The sequence below is a fragment of the Medicago sativa genome, chromosome 3 (genome assembly GCF_051527215.1).
Source record: "Medicago sativa cultivar Bolivia chromosome 3, Bolivia_mono, whole genome shotgun sequence".
In the NCBI taxonomy this organism is placed as follows: domain Eukaryota; kingdom Viridiplantae; phylum Streptophyta; class Magnoliopsida; order Fabales; family Fabaceae; genus Medicago; species Medicago sativa.
Genome location: NC_140751.1, coordinates 45,240,896 through 45,259,971, shown reverse-complemented (window position 1 = coordinate 45,259,971; position 19,076 = coordinate 45,240,896). Strand labels below are relative to the sequence as shown.

General features: G+C 29.9%; 2 protein-coding genes across 3 annotated transcripts; one reads left to right on the top strand and one right to left on the bottom strand.

Moving 5' to 3' along the window:
- Positions 1-75: 75 nt before the first annotated feature.
- On the top strand, positions 76-5,110 carry LOC146937678 (uncharacterized). Its single transcript, XM_085751876.1, has 9 exons — positions 76-201; positions 876-1,072; positions 1,180-1,268; positions 1,355-1,493; positions 2,580-2,654; positions 2,769-2,890; positions 3,133-3,208; positions 3,666-3,725; positions 4,830-5,110. Exons 2-9 carry the CDS (start codon positions 938-940, stop codon positions 4,956-4,958), a joined length of 825 nt encoding a protein of 274 aa, XP_085608002.1. The 5' UTR covers positions 76-201; positions 876-937; the 3' UTR covers positions 4,959-5,110.
- A 2,971-nt stretch (positions 5,111-8,081) lies between these two features.
- Positions 8,082-14,128, bottom strand: LOC146937677 (uncharacterized). Of its 2 annotated transcripts, XM_085751875.1 has the most exons (6): positions 13,840-14,083; positions 13,486-13,562; positions 11,001-11,015; positions 10,912-10,961; positions 9,389-9,479; positions 8,082-8,506 (listed from the first exon to the last, which is right to left on the bottom strand). In XM_085751875.1, the coding sequence occupies exons 1-6, from the start codon at positions 13,967-13,969 to the stop codon at positions 8,267-8,269; spliced, it is 603 nt and encodes a 200-aa protein (XP_085608001.1). In that variant the 5' UTR covers positions 13,970-14,083; the 3' UTR covers positions 8,082-8,266. The 2 variants fall into 2 exon arrangements, with proteins under 2 accessions (XP_085608001.1, XP_085608000.1); XM_085751874.1 differs by having other exon boundaries at positions 10,912-11,015; positions 13,840-14,128.
- Positions 14,129-19,076: the final 4,948 nt, after the last annotated feature.

Here is a 19,076-nt window from a genome sequence, read left to right as displayed (position 1 = left end):
TGGGAAAGAGAATTAGCGGTTAGCACTTTGCTGTTACGTAACAAAATTCTGTTATTACAATCTTCTCACGATCTTCATCTTTCTGGGTTTTTCTCAAATTCTCAATCAAATGCGTTTCTGAATTATTTTCAAAAACGACGCAGTATTGGATCGTTACTCCTCTGCAGCGTGAAATCTCATTTCACATTTTCATTTTTCTGGGTATGATGCTTTTCTCCTTACTCTTTTGCATATTTTAATTTGAAGTTTTACATGAAAATGAAAAAAAAACAAATGTTTTATTATTATTATTATTTTTATCATTAAAATTTATAAAAATGGTTTTGTTTGTGAGAAGGGAAATGATGAATTGGAAGATTTGTGTCATGAATGATGTCAGTGTTATTATTAGTTGCAGCAAAAGTTTATGTAGTTTTTAATGATGTCTCAAATCCTGTTTATTAGAATGGTGTTTTGAATTTTGTTGCAAAATTTTCTGATATTTCATTACTAAATGAAGATGATTTTTTTGTCATCCTTTATTTATGTATTTTTATATTTACTAGATAGCTCTTTTGATAGTAATTGGGTGTGTGACATTCTGTATTGTTTTTTGATTATAAGAAAAACAAAACTTATCATAAATTTTCTTTGCATATCTTCTTTCCTCTTTAGAAACACTTCGGTTTCATCTAAGAAAAATTTAATTGCATGGTTAGTCTCTCTGCTATACTATAGACATAGAGTTGTTGACAATCAGCTTCTATAAAAGTTAATGTTATCCGTGACTTATATTATTTTCGAAGGTAAGTGATGTTATGATTCATACTTTTGGGTTTCAATTTTTTAATATCATGTCTTCAAACACTATTTGTTTACGTTCTAGTTGTCTTTAGGTGGAAAGAAAAATAGAATACGCAGTCTATAAGAGATTTCTCAACCAAGGGGTAGTGCTGCAATGTTGGAATCTAAAGAAATGATGTCGCTCGAATCTTACCAGAATCAGGCTAATTTGTTCGTGAAGGATTATTTACTAGCCGATTCTTTTATTCCATATACTTCTGTTATTGGTGGCATGTTTGCTTGCAAACTGGTATTTACACTTTTGTGTGTTGTCTCATTCTATTTTCTTAATGAATGATGCTCAAAAGATATTATTGCTATTTTATTGATTTACATATTGCATTGCTTGTTTTTCAGGTCTATGATCTTACTCAACTTATTGGTACTAATTACTTTAAGACCTATTCCAGCTTATCGAAAATCCAACGTATTGAGTGGAATAACCGGTAACTGAATGTTTCCATCGATAGAAATATATCTTTTTTTTCTTCTCATGATACAAAATGTTTATGGACGTCTATTATTTGTGCAGAGCTATGTCAACTATTCATTCAATTTTCATAACAACTATGTCATTATACATGGTGTTTTGCTCAAATTTATTTTCTGACAACCAATCTACCGATCCTATTACAGTTCGAAGCTCTTCATTGTCAACATTTGCATTGGGGGTAAGTATGGTCTCATTTTTTTTTCATTATCTTTTCTCTTGAGTTCCTTCCACTACTAATATCGTATCTGAGATAAACCTATGGGTGGACTATATTCTTTCTCTTTATATATACTTGGATGTTATGAATCATGATTTGTGTTCAGTCTTTTGTATGTGCTATTATTGAAGTCTAAAGATATTTTTTTTTTGTCATGGGTTTCTAGGTTATAAATTTAGTCATGTTAAAAATAAATCTGCTAATAAGGTATAGTTCTGTTTTAACTCCCGCAAAAATGAAATTTAACTTGTTATCTTTATGTCAAAATATAGATTGCGAGTGTAAAGATAAATTTGCAATAGCTGTAAATCTGCCATGTGAAAAACAAAGTATCTCGTGGTTAAGTCATTCTGCAATGAGGAGTTTGATAATCAAGTTTGTTGCATGAACAAAATTAGGAGAGAGTGTTTATTTTGTGAGGACTATATATAATTTGCATATCCTTGAGTTGAGTACCATTTGTTTTTTTTATTTTTTTGCATGAGATTTAATACTAACATTTTGATGAATTACTTGGCGGAATGGATTTTCAAAAACTACAAAATGACATGATGAGAGTTGAAACAAAAGAATTACAATCAGACAATTCATAAATTATCTTAAAGAGCTAGGAAAGGATTCTGATATGATTATGAAACGATGTGTGTTGCATCATTGAAGCTATTTTCAATTATCATTGACGAATTTGGCCAAATAATGTCTTCTAATCTTATTTGCGAAGCTATTTTCAATTATCATTGACGATGTGTGTTGCATCATTGAAGTTATTGCTTCTATTATCCTTTGTTGATATGGTGGACCTGTTATTATTTATGTCATTTAATATAAATCATATCGCCTTTCTTTCCGATTGGAATGGATGGTTCGGATCTAATGGAACTTCATAATTCATATTCTTCCTACTTTTTTCTTTTAACGATTCAGATCAATTTTTGAATTGTTATAGCCTACATTGTTCTACATTTCAACCCATTTTGTGACCTGCAACATTCTCTTTTATCTGGTGGAGAAGTTTTTCTATCTTATGTTCGATATTTGTTGTGACAGGTTTCTGTTGGTTACTTCGTTGCTGATTTTGTAATGATATTTTGGTATTTTCCTTCTCTTGGTGGATATGAGTATGTAAGGATAATATCTTCTCAACTTTTGCATATATTAAGCCAACTTTATTATGTAGTTGAATGCTCTTATTCAATTTAAGACATTTAACTTGACTTCATATTAACATTGGTTCAGGTAATTCATCATCTGTTTTCTTTAGTAGCAGTAGCATATTCAATGTTGAGCGGGGAAGGGCAGCTTTACACATACATGGTCCTGATCTCTGAGGCAACTACTCCGGGAATCAATTTGAGATGGTAATCTTGCACTTATAGTTGAATTTTAAAATGAGGGGTAACCTTGGCGCAACTGGTAAAGTTGTTGTCATGTGACTGTAAAGTCACGGGTTCAAGTCCTGGAAACAACCTCTTGTGTAAAAACAGGGTAAGGCTGCGTACAATACACCAAATGGTGGGACCCCTTCCCGGACCCTTATAGTTGAATTTTAAAATGTCATGTAATGTTTGTCTTTGTTTATGTTTTTGTTGTTTTTGTGAAGGTATCTCGATGTAGCTGGTATGAAAAGGTCCAAAGCTTATCTCATCAATGGGGTTGTAATATTCCTTGCTTGGATGGTGGGTTAAACCGCTGCAGTTTGAAATATATTTGTATAGCTCTTGCCATGTTTGTTGAAGTATCCTTATTTTGAGATATCATATCATGTTAATATATAATTATAACTTGGCTAAAATATGGTTTTAGTCCCTGCAAATATGCCTCGTTTTGGTTTTAGTCCCTGGTAAAAAAAAAAATTGTTTTTGGTCCTTGCAAAATTTTTTGTTTTCGAAAATAGTCCCTGGAGGGACCAAAAACTACAAAATGGGTTCAGTCATCAAGTGCCACGTATGCAAATCATCACAAAAATGGGGTCAGTGACTATTTTAAAAAACAAAAAATTTTGTAGGGACAAAAAACAAATTTTTTTTTACCAGGGACTAAAACCAAAACGAGACGCAGGGACTAAAACCATATTTTAGCCTTATAACTTTGGTCCTATTGGACTTGTTGCTTACCGGAATGGTCTATTTGCAGGTTGCCAGAATACTTCTGTTCGTTTACATGTTTTACCATGTATACCTGCATTTTGATCAGGTAACTACACTATTCACACACTGGATTTGAAAGTTGTGGTGTATGGTGCTTTATAGCTGCAGATCTTGACTTCAATATTTGTCTTTCAAAAATTTAAAATATATATGTATATTTGAATTTAAAATTTCAAACTCAAGTAGGATTACAAGTGCATTAAAAAGTTAAGTTTTGGGTGAATTTAAAGGGTTATTTCAAGACGTATCATTAGAAAAAAAAAAAAAAAAGATTTTACTAAAGTTGTTGTTAGTACTGGATAGCGGCACGAGATGGCCAACCCCCAAACTGGGTGTGTATGAGGGGTATAGTGTATAGAAAGGAAATGCAGAGGGGTAAACTATCCTAGACTTAACTTCAGTTTTCGAATTTTCAATTGTTAACACTGGCGTTAAGAAACCAACATAACATCTTATCATGTATAAAAGTGGGGAGATTAATTATCAAAATGGCTCTTAACATGAAAAGTGGAAGAGTTACTTTCTTAAGTTTTTCAATGAGAAAAAGGGACAACATTGTGCTATATAGCTATTGTCATAGTATAGGGTCAAAGGAAGGGTTGACACCATTATGAGTCTATTCTTGACAATCCTTACCATTCATTTGTGAGAGGAAAATTGCTCTTCTCCATAAAAAATTGCTCACTCTCAACTGGACTTCCCAAAATCCCCCCCACGTGACTTAAGTCACGCATGTGTTATACTTAACGTAACATAAGTCACGTTGGAATACAACCTATGTGACTTATGTCACGTTCGGTTCTCCTTCTTTCTTCCATCCACAACACAACACACTGTAGATGTAAATGGTAGGACGATATATCATCGTTTGATCCATGTGATTCATCCCATCTAATAGAAAAAAGTTGTGGATGTTGTATCTTCATATTATGGATCCATTGTTTCATGTGAGATCATTCTCTAAATATCTATCTCACATTAACAACTAAAATTGTAAGTTATGTTCTCATCATGTGTGGAGCAGAAGGGTGGTAGAGGTGAAAGGATCATTTTTTTACTATGCTAGTGTATTGTGCCTACAGACACGAGTATATATACCATTATTCATGCTTAACAACTAAGGATCTCATATTGTTCAATCATTCAACAGGTTGAGAAAATGCACATCATTGGGCAGATATTGATAATTGTTGTGCCTATGGTGCTATCTGTCATGAACCTGGTTTGGTTCGCAAAGATCGTTAGAGGCTTGAGGAAGACATTGGCAAAGAGGCAATAGTAATCTTCTTAGTAATGCTTATTACAGAAATATGTATAGATTTCCCTGTTTATATATGTCACCTTGTCTAACCTGCACTGAAAGATGTAACAATATCCAATTACAGTTTTGAATTGTTTGGATCCTTGGAATGTGTAAAACCATGTTTTAAATTCATGTTGGTAGAGACATTTATATTTAGCATTTGATGACTCATTGAACTTTATAGGACTTATCAAAAAAGGATCTGATTCTTTTAAAATTTAAAATAAAATGTTCACTGTAGTTGTTAATATCAAAAGGGAGTGTGCAAGCGACTGTGCTTAGCTTTCTAATGAACAAATTAAACATCAAATGTTGATATTATTATGCATAACAAAGCATGGGAGGGATGGATTGAAATATTCTATAAAAAAATGGAGAAGCATGAAATTCATCAATAGAAGAAAGTTAATCGTACAACATATTTTAGTCATTGACTATGATAATGATATTATAAAAATTATATATATTCTTATGAATGTTTAGTAAATAAATTTTGAGTGCATATAATGTAGATATTAATGAAGATTCATTTAGTGTAGTTTTGTTTCGATGTTTGATTAGGCTGCTAGATATTTTGATGATTTTTGTTGTTCCTTTTATAGTGTTTAACATATGTTAAAGTACCTAGAAATCCATGTTCTTAAGATTCTTTAAAGTGTCTTGTGTGTCAAGTTTCATTTTGTGGCAAAACTCATTTTTCTTTCCTTTGAATCGATTCACTATGCCTTGATTCGTATCATTTGTGCTCTCTGGTCTTGACTCTTGTTGGGCATGTCAATCTGAATCGTTTCATGATTTTTTTTTATATATTTGTATCATGCTTGAATCGAATCACAAGTTGTTGATGCATATCATTTGAGTTCTCCGGTTCTGTGATTTGCCTTGATGAATCATATTACTGTTCTTTGATTAGTATTAACCTTTATCTGGTTTATTTGAAGCGATTCATTTCCCCTGTGCCCTTTTGAATCATATCAATTTTAATCTGAAACCACTTGATTCGATTCAAATGTTGCTTGAATCGTACCGATCTTCATAGCTCCAAATTTATCCTTTTAAATATGTCTGAATCAAATCATACTTACTATGATTCAAATCAAGTCGTTGTTTTTACCACAAATATTGCACTTATCACTCCTGTCCATATATAGCTATACTCATACACCTTCCAACTCACTGAATCAATTGCAAATAACATTCCAGAGTCTCCAAACATTTCTCTCCACTTGTTCTTCAGATTAAACACTTCTTATAATATTCTTTGTGGATTTTGAGTCATAGATTTCTAGAGTGTGTTTGTCGATATGGCAAGGTAATACGCGCTAGAGGCGGGTGAATAGCATATAAAAAATTTATTGAGTTTGTAGCAAAAGCGTTTTGAAGAAAAGTGATTTCCGACTTGTTGGATTATGCAAGGTTCAATGGCAATGACAAACTTAATAAGACTATGCACAAAAGGTAATATTCACTTGGAATTGAGAGATTCCAAGCAATCTTAGCACAATCTAATATTAATAAAATTCACACAAGTTATAAAACAAGTACAATCCTAAACCATACCTAAGAGCAATTAATCAATTATACTCAATTGTGTAAGTGTTTGATAAATTGACAATGAATTGAAACTAAGTGTGATCTAAAGTGATGTAAGATAAAGCCAATTCAAAGAACAAATTCAAGTTAAATGGTTTAAACCTAGATCACACTCAATCTCTACACTAACCATTTATCAAGCAATCAAATACACAATTAATCAAAATTAAAGAGGATAGAGAAGAGAGAAAACACTGAGATTTATAGTGGTTCGCCATTTCATCCTTGCTTCGGGCTAATCCACTTTTCTTGATGGAAAACGTCTCCACCAAGGACTTCCACTAGAAATATGAATGTTTGATTACAATGTGAATACATAAATTCCTTGAAACTACCCTAGTTCTTCAACTCTTATGCAATCACTCCCCAATCTTCAAAACCCTTTGAAATTGGTGCTTCTTGATGTCTTTGAATCCTCAATCACCCGTGCAACCCTTGAAGTTCTTCACTTGAACTCTTCGATGCTCCGTCCGGCAATTGCATCCCCTTGAACACAAGAACTTTAGAAAGAACCCCCAAGACCTTTGGAGGTGGAATGAGATTATTCACTTCACTTTAGATTAACCTTGATTTACCCAATCAATTTCCTTGAATGAACCAAATTACAATCCCTATAGCACTCTAGAAATCTATGACTCAAAGATCAAAGTGATTCTAAGAAAAATTGTTTAATCTTGAAGAATGTATGAACAATGAGGTTTGGACACCCTAGAGAGAATATATGCAAATGATTCAATATTTTGGGTGTTATTATGAGTAAGTGACTATATATACAAAAGGGTGGCAAGTGCAAAATTTTGGCCAAAAACAACATGGTGAATTGTGGGGGTCTTTCTAACTTCTCAAGTTCAATGGGATCCATGCAAATGAGATTCACTGATATTGTTAACAAGTTACAAAATCTAGGAAATGACATCTCAAACCAAGATTGCACTAACAAAGTTTTGAGATGTATGACTATGGATTGGCAACCCAAAGTAACGACTATTAAGGAATCACAAAACCTTAATACCCTTGGCATTACTACACTCTTTGACAAACTCAAGGAACATGAGCATGAGATAATTTGATTGAAGTCTAGTGAGGAAGATCTCAAAAAGAAGGAAAAAAAAATCAATTGCACTAAATGCCAACTCGTCCATGGCTAGTTCTTCGATGCAAGGTGAAAGTGAATCCGATGATGATTCACTAAATGAAGAAGAAATAGGATTGTTCGTGAGATGCTACGCTACATTAAGAGGAATGGTCTAAAACATAATGACAAGAACCTTGTCAACTTTAGGAAGGCTTCACTTAAGGGTAAAGAATCGGATAAGGCAGAGAAAGTTGTAAGTTTCTTTGGATGTGGAAAGATAGGTCACTACAAGAGTGAATGAATGTCCGGAACTAACCAAGGGTAAAGGAAGATCATATTCAACAAAAAGCTCAAGAGGAAGAATAGCTTACATAGCTTAAAAAAAAATTATGACATTAAATAACGAATCCATAGAAAAGAAGAGAGGAGAGAAAGAACAAAAGAAGCTATTCCCAATAGATTGCAAAGTCTTAACGTACAATACAAGACAAACAGAAAGGTTACTACACATGAAAAAGACTAAACTACCCTTAATATAACATAACATTATCTAATAAGACTATAATGATAGGTATTAATACATGTGAAAGGCTACATCTTATATATTTATATATATTCAAATTGATAGGTCCAAGTTTATATAATCTCTCCCATGGGATTTTATAGAACTAGAATCTACATCATGATTATTTGTCGTATTTGGTGAAGAAAAATGTGTTCTTCCTTGATCACTATGCACCACTGGAATTAATAGAGAACTGAAAGGGAATGGTAGATTTAGATATTTGTTGGTAGTTCTACAATCGTCTTCTTCATTTGATATGTCACTAAGAAAGCATGCACTTGACTCAGGCTCCTGCAACATATAGCAATAAATTTATACAATGATTTGATGTTTGAATACTTGCTTTGGTTTTAGGTGATTTGATGCTTAAATTCTTCAAAAGTTTGAATTGATTTTTTTTTTTGGGTTAATTATGTTTCTAGTCCCTATAAAATAGCGACCTTGTAAGTTTAGTTCTTACTTAATTTTAATAGCATTTTTAGTCCCTATAAAAAAAAAAATTACTTATAATTTTAGTCCCTGCTAAAACAAAGTTTGATTAATTATCCTTAAACTCTTAAATTTTTGAACGATTTTTTTGAGACAAGATTAGAACACTATGAAAGGTTCGTTTACTAAAATTTAGAATTTTCAGACATGAAATGAATTAAATATGAATTTTTTAAAACGACAAAAGTTAAAGATAAAAAGTAATAAAATCTGGATGTAGAAATCAAATTTTGCGATAATTTTTTGCGGAGGAACTTTTAGTAATGTTCTAAACATGTCTGCAAAAAATTGTTCAAAAATTTAAGAGTTTAAGCATAAATTAAACAAATTTGAATTGAGTAGGGATTAATACTCAGGGCAAAAAAACAAAATTAGGGACTAAAAATGCTATTAAAATTAAGTAAGGACTAAACTTACAAGGTCGCTATTTTATAGGGACTAGAAACATAATTAACCCTTTTTTTTTAAGGAAAAGTTTGAATGGATAAAAGTTTGAATTGATTTTTTTTTAAGGAAAAGTTTGAATTGATAAAAAGAGGAAAAACGTATCAATGTTTTGCAGCAGAATTGAAATGGTACTACCTAATATAAAATAGGAAAATGTTAACGAGTGATACTGTTTAAGAACATTAAAAGTTAGGTTTTTATGCGAAGTTCCGTTATTTTGGGGGCATGAGGGACTACCTGATTTAGATCATAATAATGATCAGTTTCACTTGCTTGTGAAAGTCTTTTGTTGTGTAAAGGTTGAAGTTCTTGATTGATATTCCTCGATCTGAAGGGAAATGAAAGGATGTGAAAGAAGTTAATAATCATAATGTTATAAAAAAAAATGTTTCATTATTTGTGCATGTAATGATTATTAGCTCCTAAAGAAAAAAAGATTGATGAACTAAGAAACCAGAAATGAAAATCAATCAAAGAAATGGACTAATATAGGCAAGTACTGAGTCGTGACATATATTTAGCAAATCTTCAAACCCTCTAAAATGAAATAAAAATAAAAGGGATAATTGAAAAATTTAGGTATGTGGATTTCATTTTTAACCACATACATCAACTTTACAACTATCATTTTTACTTATATTTCATTATGAAGTAGTAAAATTATTTAGATTAGGAGAAAACCAAAGTCTCTGATATAGTTTGGATATGTATTATAGATTTGATTATTAATTGTCTATTTTCAAAATAATTGTCTTTTTTTTTTTTTGGTAGATCATGAAGGCATCCCAAAGAAGAGGTCTAACATGGATGCATCTTTTTATTTTAGGAAAGAGGGATGATGCATCTAATATAGAGATCTAAAATTATTTTAAAGGTGGACCCTTACTAATTTAATAGAATATTAATTACATTTATTTCTCTTTTTATATCCTAATAAAATTCAATTTTGTACCAAAAATAGTAAGTGTTTACCTTTGAAAAAATTTGTGATGTTCCTATTTATTCAACAATGATAGTTGGACATTCTATTTTTTATTTTTTTATTTATCAACACCTTATTTTCTCTATGACATCATCAAACTATCATTGTACCAAAAATAGTAAGTGTTTACCTTTGAAAAAATTTGTGAGGTTCCTACTTATTCAACAATGATAGTTGGACATTCTATTTTCTATTTTTTTATTTATCAACACCTTATTTTCTCTATGACATCATCAAACTATCATACCTATCATATCACTATTTTTTTTCTTAGTTTAAAGATGTATACACTCACATGCTATATATGTAATAGGTTAACACACAGTTTTACTTCGGATTTTTTTAATTCTTTTATATAAATATATAATCTCAAAGAAAAGTATGTTAAGCAAAGTAAAATAAGGCTTGTCCAATATAGACTCCTGAAAAAAGGTATGGAGATGGACTATTATTAGTTTTGGTAAAATAGTAAGTTTTATAATAATAAAAGAAGAAGAGATGTAATGTTTTAGGATTTGTCTAATATGAACCATCCAAAAAAGATTTAAAGGTGGACTTTTAACGTTTTTAATAAAAAAATGAAGAAAATTTTGATATTTACTTTAAAAAGTAAGAGTTCACCAACTTTTTGGAAGTTCATATTAGATGCACTCAATATTTCATTGAAGTTTACTAGAAATTGTAAAAAATGTTCATATTTAGACTTTTTCTAAACATGCATATATTAAATGCACCATTTGATTTTTTGAATAAAAATGCACCATTTGATAAAATTTACCTTTGGGGTGAACAACTGGAGCAGATTGGAAGATGATTGAATTGTGCCTTGTTTTCTTCCAGTGTTGGTGCAAGAATAGTTTGTCCCTTCACGTTCCTGTACATCTAAAAACCGACCAGCATTCTCTTAACATTATTGATGGAAATAAATATTGCAATTTTTTATTATGTGCAAATTTGCATAGTATAATATATTAAAAATAATATATTTATCTAGAAACTTTTGTATTTTATATTATATACATTTTTTTAGAGGATTACATGATTTTATAGTCTTCACCATAAATTATTTCGTTCAGAAATTTAAAAAGCAGAAGAATAAAGAAAGCTAAGTGCAAAATAAAATCACACTTACACCAAGTATGGCTTTTAGATTTCCGAACAACATAGGATTAGTGCTACAACAATCTCTAATATTCACTCTTTTATTGGATAAAATCAACATGAATATCACACTTTAAAATAGATTTCAAATAAAGTATTGAGCCTCATATGAGTTTTAATTTACCTAATAAAAAAGTGAATGAAAAACAAATATTGAAAAGATAGTGTTCTTAATGTATTTCTATTAGACATATTTCTTCACTTTTTCCTTTTTTTGGTAACATATACTTTTACCTAAACAAGAATGTAACATATACTCCCTCCGTCCCAAAATATAAGTAAAAATTGGTCAACAAAAGTTAATATATCTGGTTAAAAATTTGTACCAAATACATTAACTTTCGTTGACCAATTTTTGCTTATATTTTGGGACGGAAGGAGTACGTAATCATTCTCAAGATTAGCAAATGAAGAGAAGTGTAGATCCGATTTTCAAGCATATAAAAGTATAAAAAATCGACTTTTTTTAAAGCTTATACAGCCGTGTGCTTTTATAGCATCTCAAAAAGCAAGCTAGAACACGTTTGTTTTCATTGATCCTGACGAAAGACAAAGAGAAAAGAATTTCATTTCATGTATCTAAATTTTACTTTTTTGTGAAGCTAGCACATTGCATATAATGCCCATGTACCTAACCTATGGTAATTGCTTCATATAAACATAATTATTTAATCTATATAATTGCGCATGCACGAAATGCATTTTAAAATAATCTGGAAACCAATGTAATCATGTATTTGTTTAATCTTTTAATAAAGAAGATGTGTATATCTTGATGAGGTGATTTTAATCAAGGTGAATTCTTTGGTACCATTAAAAAATAGGAGTGATAAAAACATTTTATCTCTAACACTCACTCTTTTATTATATGATATCAATATAGGTTCTACGCATTAAAAATATGTTACATATAAAATAGTTGAAATTATATAAATTTTATCCAATAAAAAATAAGTGTTAGAGACCGTGTTGAAACAAAAATGTTTTAACACTCCTCTTGAAAAAATATGTTCATCGGCTGGTACCCACAAGACAAAAATAATACAACATTTAATTTATTTTAAAATTAATAAAGTATAAAAAACACATGTCATTAAATTATTAGATATTAAATACTATATCAAATGGATGTTAGCCTTTATAAAAACGTGAACATGCACAATATTAGTTGCAACATTACTAAAATAATCTCAAAGTCTATTTCTTGAAAAAATATGTTCATCGGCTGGTACCCACAAGACAAAAATAATACAACATTTAATTTATTTTAAAATTAATAAAGTATAAAAAACACATGTCATTAAATTATTAGATATTAAATACTATATCAAATGGATGTTAGCCTTTATAAAAACGTGAACATGCACAATATTAGTTGCAACATTACTAAAATAATCTCAAAGTCTATTAAAAAATTTGTCGCACGAATCACTATTATTAGACTACTAGAATCACGTTTAAGATGTTCATTCTTTTATACGAGATGAGGGTCAAATATGAGATATGATATGAAAATCTGTATATCGGGTCATCCAATACCTTAATTACATTAAGGGATTAGTGACACTTTTATACATTCATAGATTAAAATAATTTTTAACTAGTTAAATAAATTAGTTATTACTAGATCATTTCAGAATTTCATCTCACACGATGTGAAAAAGCTTAACAAAAGTAACAACGTAGAGAAGTGGGGTTTATAATGGGATAAAAGATGAGTCTCGATGAAATTTTGTCATCAAAAGTAAAAGGAAGATAATCATCAACGTTTGTGAGATATACATGGGAATTGTGAAAAGTCACAAAATCATTGTTTCCACATACTACTGTTGTAATTGTACGTACTGCAAAAAATACCCTAGACTGGATTTTGTTTCTTCAGTCCCATGATTTCATTATGAAAAGAAAGAGAATTTTCCATAAGGGAATATATAGAACTAAAGTAGGAACAGGTCCAATATTCACATATTATGAAAAAGAGATATTATGAAACCATAGTCTATCAAAAATATGTTAGACCAAGAGAAGAAGATCCAGGTCTAATTTTTACTTTTAAAAGAAAATGAGCAAGAAAATATATTTCATTGATAGATAAATTAGTTTTGCATAATTGTATATATTCTAATAATGAGGATTAAATTAATTGAGGTTGGATCAAATATATATGGGTGAACATGAACTATATATGTACCTGGAGATGACTTTTAATATGGGAGATTCTCAACCCCTTCACTTGCATCATATTCAAAATGTGTTTAGGACTAGCCTCTGCAAAATTAATTTGCAAAATTATTAGCACTCGTTAAACCATAGCGAAAAAATTCACCGTCTTAATACTTATACATAATTCTTTCATATCAGCGACCGCAATTTAAAACCATGATTGAAAGAAGAAAATAAACTGAAAATAGAACACAAAGATATGAAAGATGATTAACAAAGCATATTATGGAAAAGATATATGAGATCTCTTAATTGAAGGGATCATCAAATAAATTAGTAGCAAACCCTATATAAAACATGATGATCATGAAGAAAAACATACTATCTTTTCCACCAAGACTTTCAACAGTTTGAACAAAGTATTGATGAAGTTCCGGTGTCCATCGAAGGCGTGGCTGTTTTGATTTGTGGTATTTTCTTACACCACTTCTCTTAGAATTATTGTTCTTCATTTTCTCAGATTTAGATTCAACTTTAGAATATATGAAATGTGATGATGCAGCAGCAGCTAGAGAAGCTAATGGAAAACCATATATATAGATAAGATTTTGGTTTTGTGTGTTGATATAGACTAATACAAATGCTAGCAGCAATCATAGAATGTTTTCTGTGGTCAATGACTTTTTTTTTGTCAGAAAACTGATATATTATTGGTGAAACTATACTTTTCATATATTCTTATATTTTCCTGTCTTATTCTTTTATTTTAAATTTTAATTTTATTTTTTATAAAGTACTCTCATTGTTGGGTTTGAACATTCCATGTATTTCCACCTTTTTGAAAAATGATCCATTATATCCTTTTCAAATGAATTATCAAAGTAATGGATATATATATTAGAAGTACATAATATTTTATCACTAGATTAAAAAAATACATAATATTTATTTTATTTTCAAAGATAAACGTTCCTAAAAATGAAAGGTATAAAAAAAATATGTGTCAGTTATGGCACATCAATGAAAATGTACATAATCCACTTTAATATGGTGTTGGATTTCTTGAATTGACTACTGTTTTGTTTGATAAATCAGATTTAGAAAGCGATTTTTTTTTTTTATGAATGATAATAATTAATAAGGAACCGAGACTAGACTGAATAAGTACTATTAGACATTAATTTATCAAAGTTGTTTTCGAATTGTGGGCTATTGAATAGTCAATTGTATTTTTGATTCCTTTAGTTGTATGAGTAATTTTGTTGATATCCTTACACATGGTTAAAATATCTTATGAAAATGGTGATCATTCTAATATTTTTTCTCTTCATCCTATCCAAAGACTTTGGTCCAATAACTAGCGATAAGTAATCCGAGTTTTGTTTGACAAGACAAACGAACTATATATTAGGCTAATGAGATTAAACTCCACTTTGATATTTAAAATAGTACATTTAAATATGCGAAAAATTAATGCAGATTAATATGTTTAAATTAATGGAAAAGATAAAAACAAATTAATGTCTTTGATGTTTTGATGTAACAACGTATATAAGAACAATTGAATATGTTAATATGTGTTCAAGTATCTAGGACTATAAAATTATATTTTGACTCTTAAGTGAAGTTCTGATCATGAAATATGAAAGATTGTGAACACATAAGGTGGCATCTGAAGCAAATGAGAAACTTATATGACTTGGTATAAGATCTGAAGAAAGATCAATCATAGAGTCAACATCGTGATCAGAATAGGAATTTCATTCAAAAGCATATGAAAATCAGACTCTGGAGAAATGAAGACCTGAAGGATGAAACATCTAAAAGTTATGTCAGAAGTTGAAGACTCTGAATCAGTTTGTCGTTTTTTTGAAGAAATGTCATTATCAGTCTCAGGGTAGTGCAATTTGTCTTCTTTCGACCACGTGTAGAAACAAATAAAGGAATTCAAAGGCAAAGAGAATGCAAAAAATCATTCTATTTGGAGAAAATGAATTTCGAATGACTATTCAACGACATTAACCTTTTGAGGAAACATTTCAACGTCTTTGATCAAGCTTTTTATGGACTCATTTGATGCACTGACACTCTTCAACAACAGCTCTCAGAATCTCCTTTGTATATAGACCTAAGCAACTGAAGAAATATGAGACAACACCTAAATTTTACAAGTATCCCAACTCTATCAAAATTAAATAGCGCACAAAACACTTAGAGAAATTCTATCAAATTTTCATATCTTAGAATTTTTTAATTCTCATAGTCCATTTGAACTTTATTGTATTACACCTCTAATTGTATATCAAGTGTAAAAACAAACAATTTCTTATTGATTAAGTTAGATTGTAGAAGTCTCTTTATTGTGTGATTGAGCAATAAAAATCTCTTTTTTGTGTGATTGAGCAAAGGAAGTTTCTTGCTTGTGTGCTTGAGCAAATTTTAATCTTTGAGATTACAGTAAACCCCTTAGAAGTACATGGGGATTGGACTACTCTCGGTTTGTGAGGAACAAGTATTATTCTCTCTCTCTGTCTCTCCCTCCCTCCCTCCCTCCTTGTTTGATTTTATTTCGCTGCATTCAAATCTGTTTCATACTCTGAACACAACTCTGTTTTGTTTCAGACTTTGAACTGTTTTACAAACACATATAGATGTTTTTGAAAAAGACAACACAATTCAATCTTCTCCTTGTGTTTTTCTCACCTTCAAAAGTATAGCAGCACGTTTGAAATACTTATTTAATGGCATCAACCATGACCATTTTATATATTTGATCGAGAAAAAAAGGATGAACTGGTCTATATTTGATGTAGGGTAGATCATTCAACTCCCCCAAGCATATTTCCACCCCAACCCATAATTATCGATCTAATAACTGATCTGAATGGAAAGATAATGAATTATAAGTTACGGATTCAAACTCAGACGTAGGAGTAACTATTAATCTAACAACTATTACTAACATTTGTCATTTAGAAAAAACTTTAAAATATAATTGACAAAGAATAAATAATATTTCATTAGACTTTCAAAATAACAATAGTTTCGTTTTTGGTGCAAATTAAATTAACTTTTTTTTTACAAATAATCTATAATTTTATACTTGTTTATAAAGAAGTATGTATAGTTGTTGTTTTTCCTTCAATAAAATGTAGGCTAAATTACATTTTTGGTCCCTTAACTATTTAGGTAGTATCGCTTTGGTCCCTTAATTAAAATTTGATTTATTTTGGTTCTTTAACTTCTCTCTGTTACACATTTTGGTCCTTTCCGTTAGTTTTAATTCAAAAATGTTAGATTTTCTTCATTTTCTTCTGGAATTTTTCTGGGATTCTTGTTGTTGAAGGTTGATGGAGATGAAATGAAGATGAAAAAGAGGAGAAGAAGATGAAGAAAACCTAACGTTTTTTTTAATTAAAACTAACGGAAAGAACCAAAATGTGTAACAGATAGAAGTTAAGGGACCTAAATCAATCGAATTTTAATTAAAGGACCAAAAATGCAATTTAGCCTAAAATGTATAATTGTTTTAGGCAAATGTTAACTTGTGCCATCAAGGGCACATGTTAAGAAACTTATTATAGAAATATACGTATCAAAAGTTGTGCAATCAACTTCTTAAAAGTTATTTTATCATGTTTTACAATGCAAAATTTCTTATTTTGAGTTCCTTAACATGCGCCCTTAGGGCACAAGATAACATGACCCTTTTATAGCCCACGTGTCCAAATCTTAAAGTCACGTGGGAAATACCGAGAGGACATATACGAAATACAGCTTTTAGTGCGCGTTAATATATGCGTGGTCATGCAAGAATAGATCCACGGATAGATAAAGTTGCTATAGAATATTAATATTCATATATTTTCATTTTTTCACATACTTTTTTCTAATAAATCATCTTATCCTACATACGAGTAGTATATTAAGTGTTACTTTATGTATTAAATGTGCATTTTTTTCATAATTATATTTTCAGTAGCTACTGTCAACCACATGAGATTTGGTTTTATTAAAAAAAACAAAGATATATTTACAGAAAGGGATTTTTTCAAAAAATATTTAAAGAAAGGGGATATAATTATGTATATCTTTGAATTTGGGAGTATATACATAATATTAATTTAATAATAATTCCTCAAACAAATACTTGAATAATAAAATTAAATAATAATATTACATCAAAAATATAAAATGACATTGATTATGATATATTTTCCTTTAAGTAATTTGCATTTTATGAGGCAGAGAGTATAATAATCATCTTTAAATTTAGAGATTTTATAATAATGAGATGAATTCATTATAAATTGTAAAAGAGTAATGATGTTTGTACAACCATTTATGACAACCTCTTTTTTTCCTTATCTTTTTATTGGTCAAAAACAATGGAAAGAGAAAACAGAAGAGGGAGAATGAGAACATAATATGAGTATGAGATAGACTTGTTAGAAAGTAGTCACAAAATGTTGTACAAATATCATTTTCTAATGTAAAGAATCAAATTATTTGATTAAACAAAGTATTTCACAAAGTTTCAAAAATTATTATATCATGAAGGAAAGTTTTTTTTTTTTTGTGAAGTAGCTTAGTGGTTAGAATTCACTTTTTTTAAGGTGAATAAGTGTGTGTCCTTGCCAACTGAGCTACGCTCACAGAGACATATCATGAAGGAAGTTATTAGAATTTTCATATATCATGCATATTCTAAACGATTTCAATTGTACCGAAAGAAAATGATTTCAATTCTTAAAAAGATAATCGATTAAACCTTTTTAATAAAATTGGAGTCTTGTCCTTCCATTAATAAATTTTGTTTGATAAAAAAATATAAATATAAGCTAGTACATGTCAGCAAACTCAACCCTATATCTATTTTTTATAAATTCTCTTAAAAGAAATAAAAAAAAATCTATTTTGTTTAAATTAATGTAGCAACCCTTAAGTTGGGTAGAAGCACGTGCACTGCAAAACTCTTTTTCCACGAATTTTAAAGTTGTTGCTTTCTCATGATTCAAATTTGAGACTTGTTGTTAATCTCAAAAAACTAACGACCATCATCATATGAGTTTAGAGTGTGTGTGCAGGGGCGGAGCCAGCTTGTATCCAGGGGATGCAGCTGAACCCCCTCAACCCTTTAATTTACTCCTATTATTTTGGGTTTCCTCCATCTTGAACCCCCTTAAATATAAGGCTTGTACCAACTCTCTCTCATTTGTAAACGTAAAGTTGCACACATTGGAGCATATTGTCTAATAACGTGGTGTAATGTACATATGTAATGTACATATATCTTGACTCAATCAATTTATTTAAGGCTGGCATTAAACATTTTCTATTGAGTTCAAAGATTTTTCTTGCACCTACCTAGCTTTTTGCTTGCTTAATTAACGTGAGTTGTTAGTACTACTTCTGCACCTAAAATTTAGCCCTACATCCATCATAAATTACATAAATCATATTGACAATTATACATAAATTTAAAAGATAATTAATTTTATATGTGTTAATCGGAAAAGTAAAATTTTATATTTCATTAGTATTATAAAACAATTTATATTCATAGTCAAATTGAGGACGAATAGATAAATGATTGTCTCATTACTTATAGAGAACTGC

Bases quoted from the DNA above. Each gene is read 5' to 3' on its own strand.
- LOC146937678 (XM_085751876.1), top strand. From the start codon at position 938: ATGTTGGAATCTAAAGAAATGATGTCGCTCGAATCTTACCAGAATCAG. The intron at 2,655-2,768 runs GTAAGGATAATA...ACATTGGTTCAG, and splicing joins CTCTTGGTGGATATGAGTAT to GTAATTCATCATCTGTTTTC. The intron at 3,209-3,665 runs GTGGGTTAAACC...GTCTATTTGCAG, and splicing joins TAATATTCCTTGCTTGGATG to GTTGCCAGAATACTTCTGTT.
- LOC146937677 (XM_085751874.1), bottom strand. From the start codon at position 13,969: ATGAAGAACAATAATTCTAAGAGAAGTGGTGTAAGAAAATACCACAAA. The intron at 11,016-13,485 runs GTACATATATAG...GTCGGTTTTTAG, and splicing joins ATATTAAAAGTCATCTCCAG to ATGTACAGGAACGTGAAGGG. The intron at 8,507-9,388 runs GTAGTCCCTCAT...TATATGTTGCAG, and splicing joins ATTATTATGATCTAAATCAG to GAGCCTGAGTCAAGTGCATG.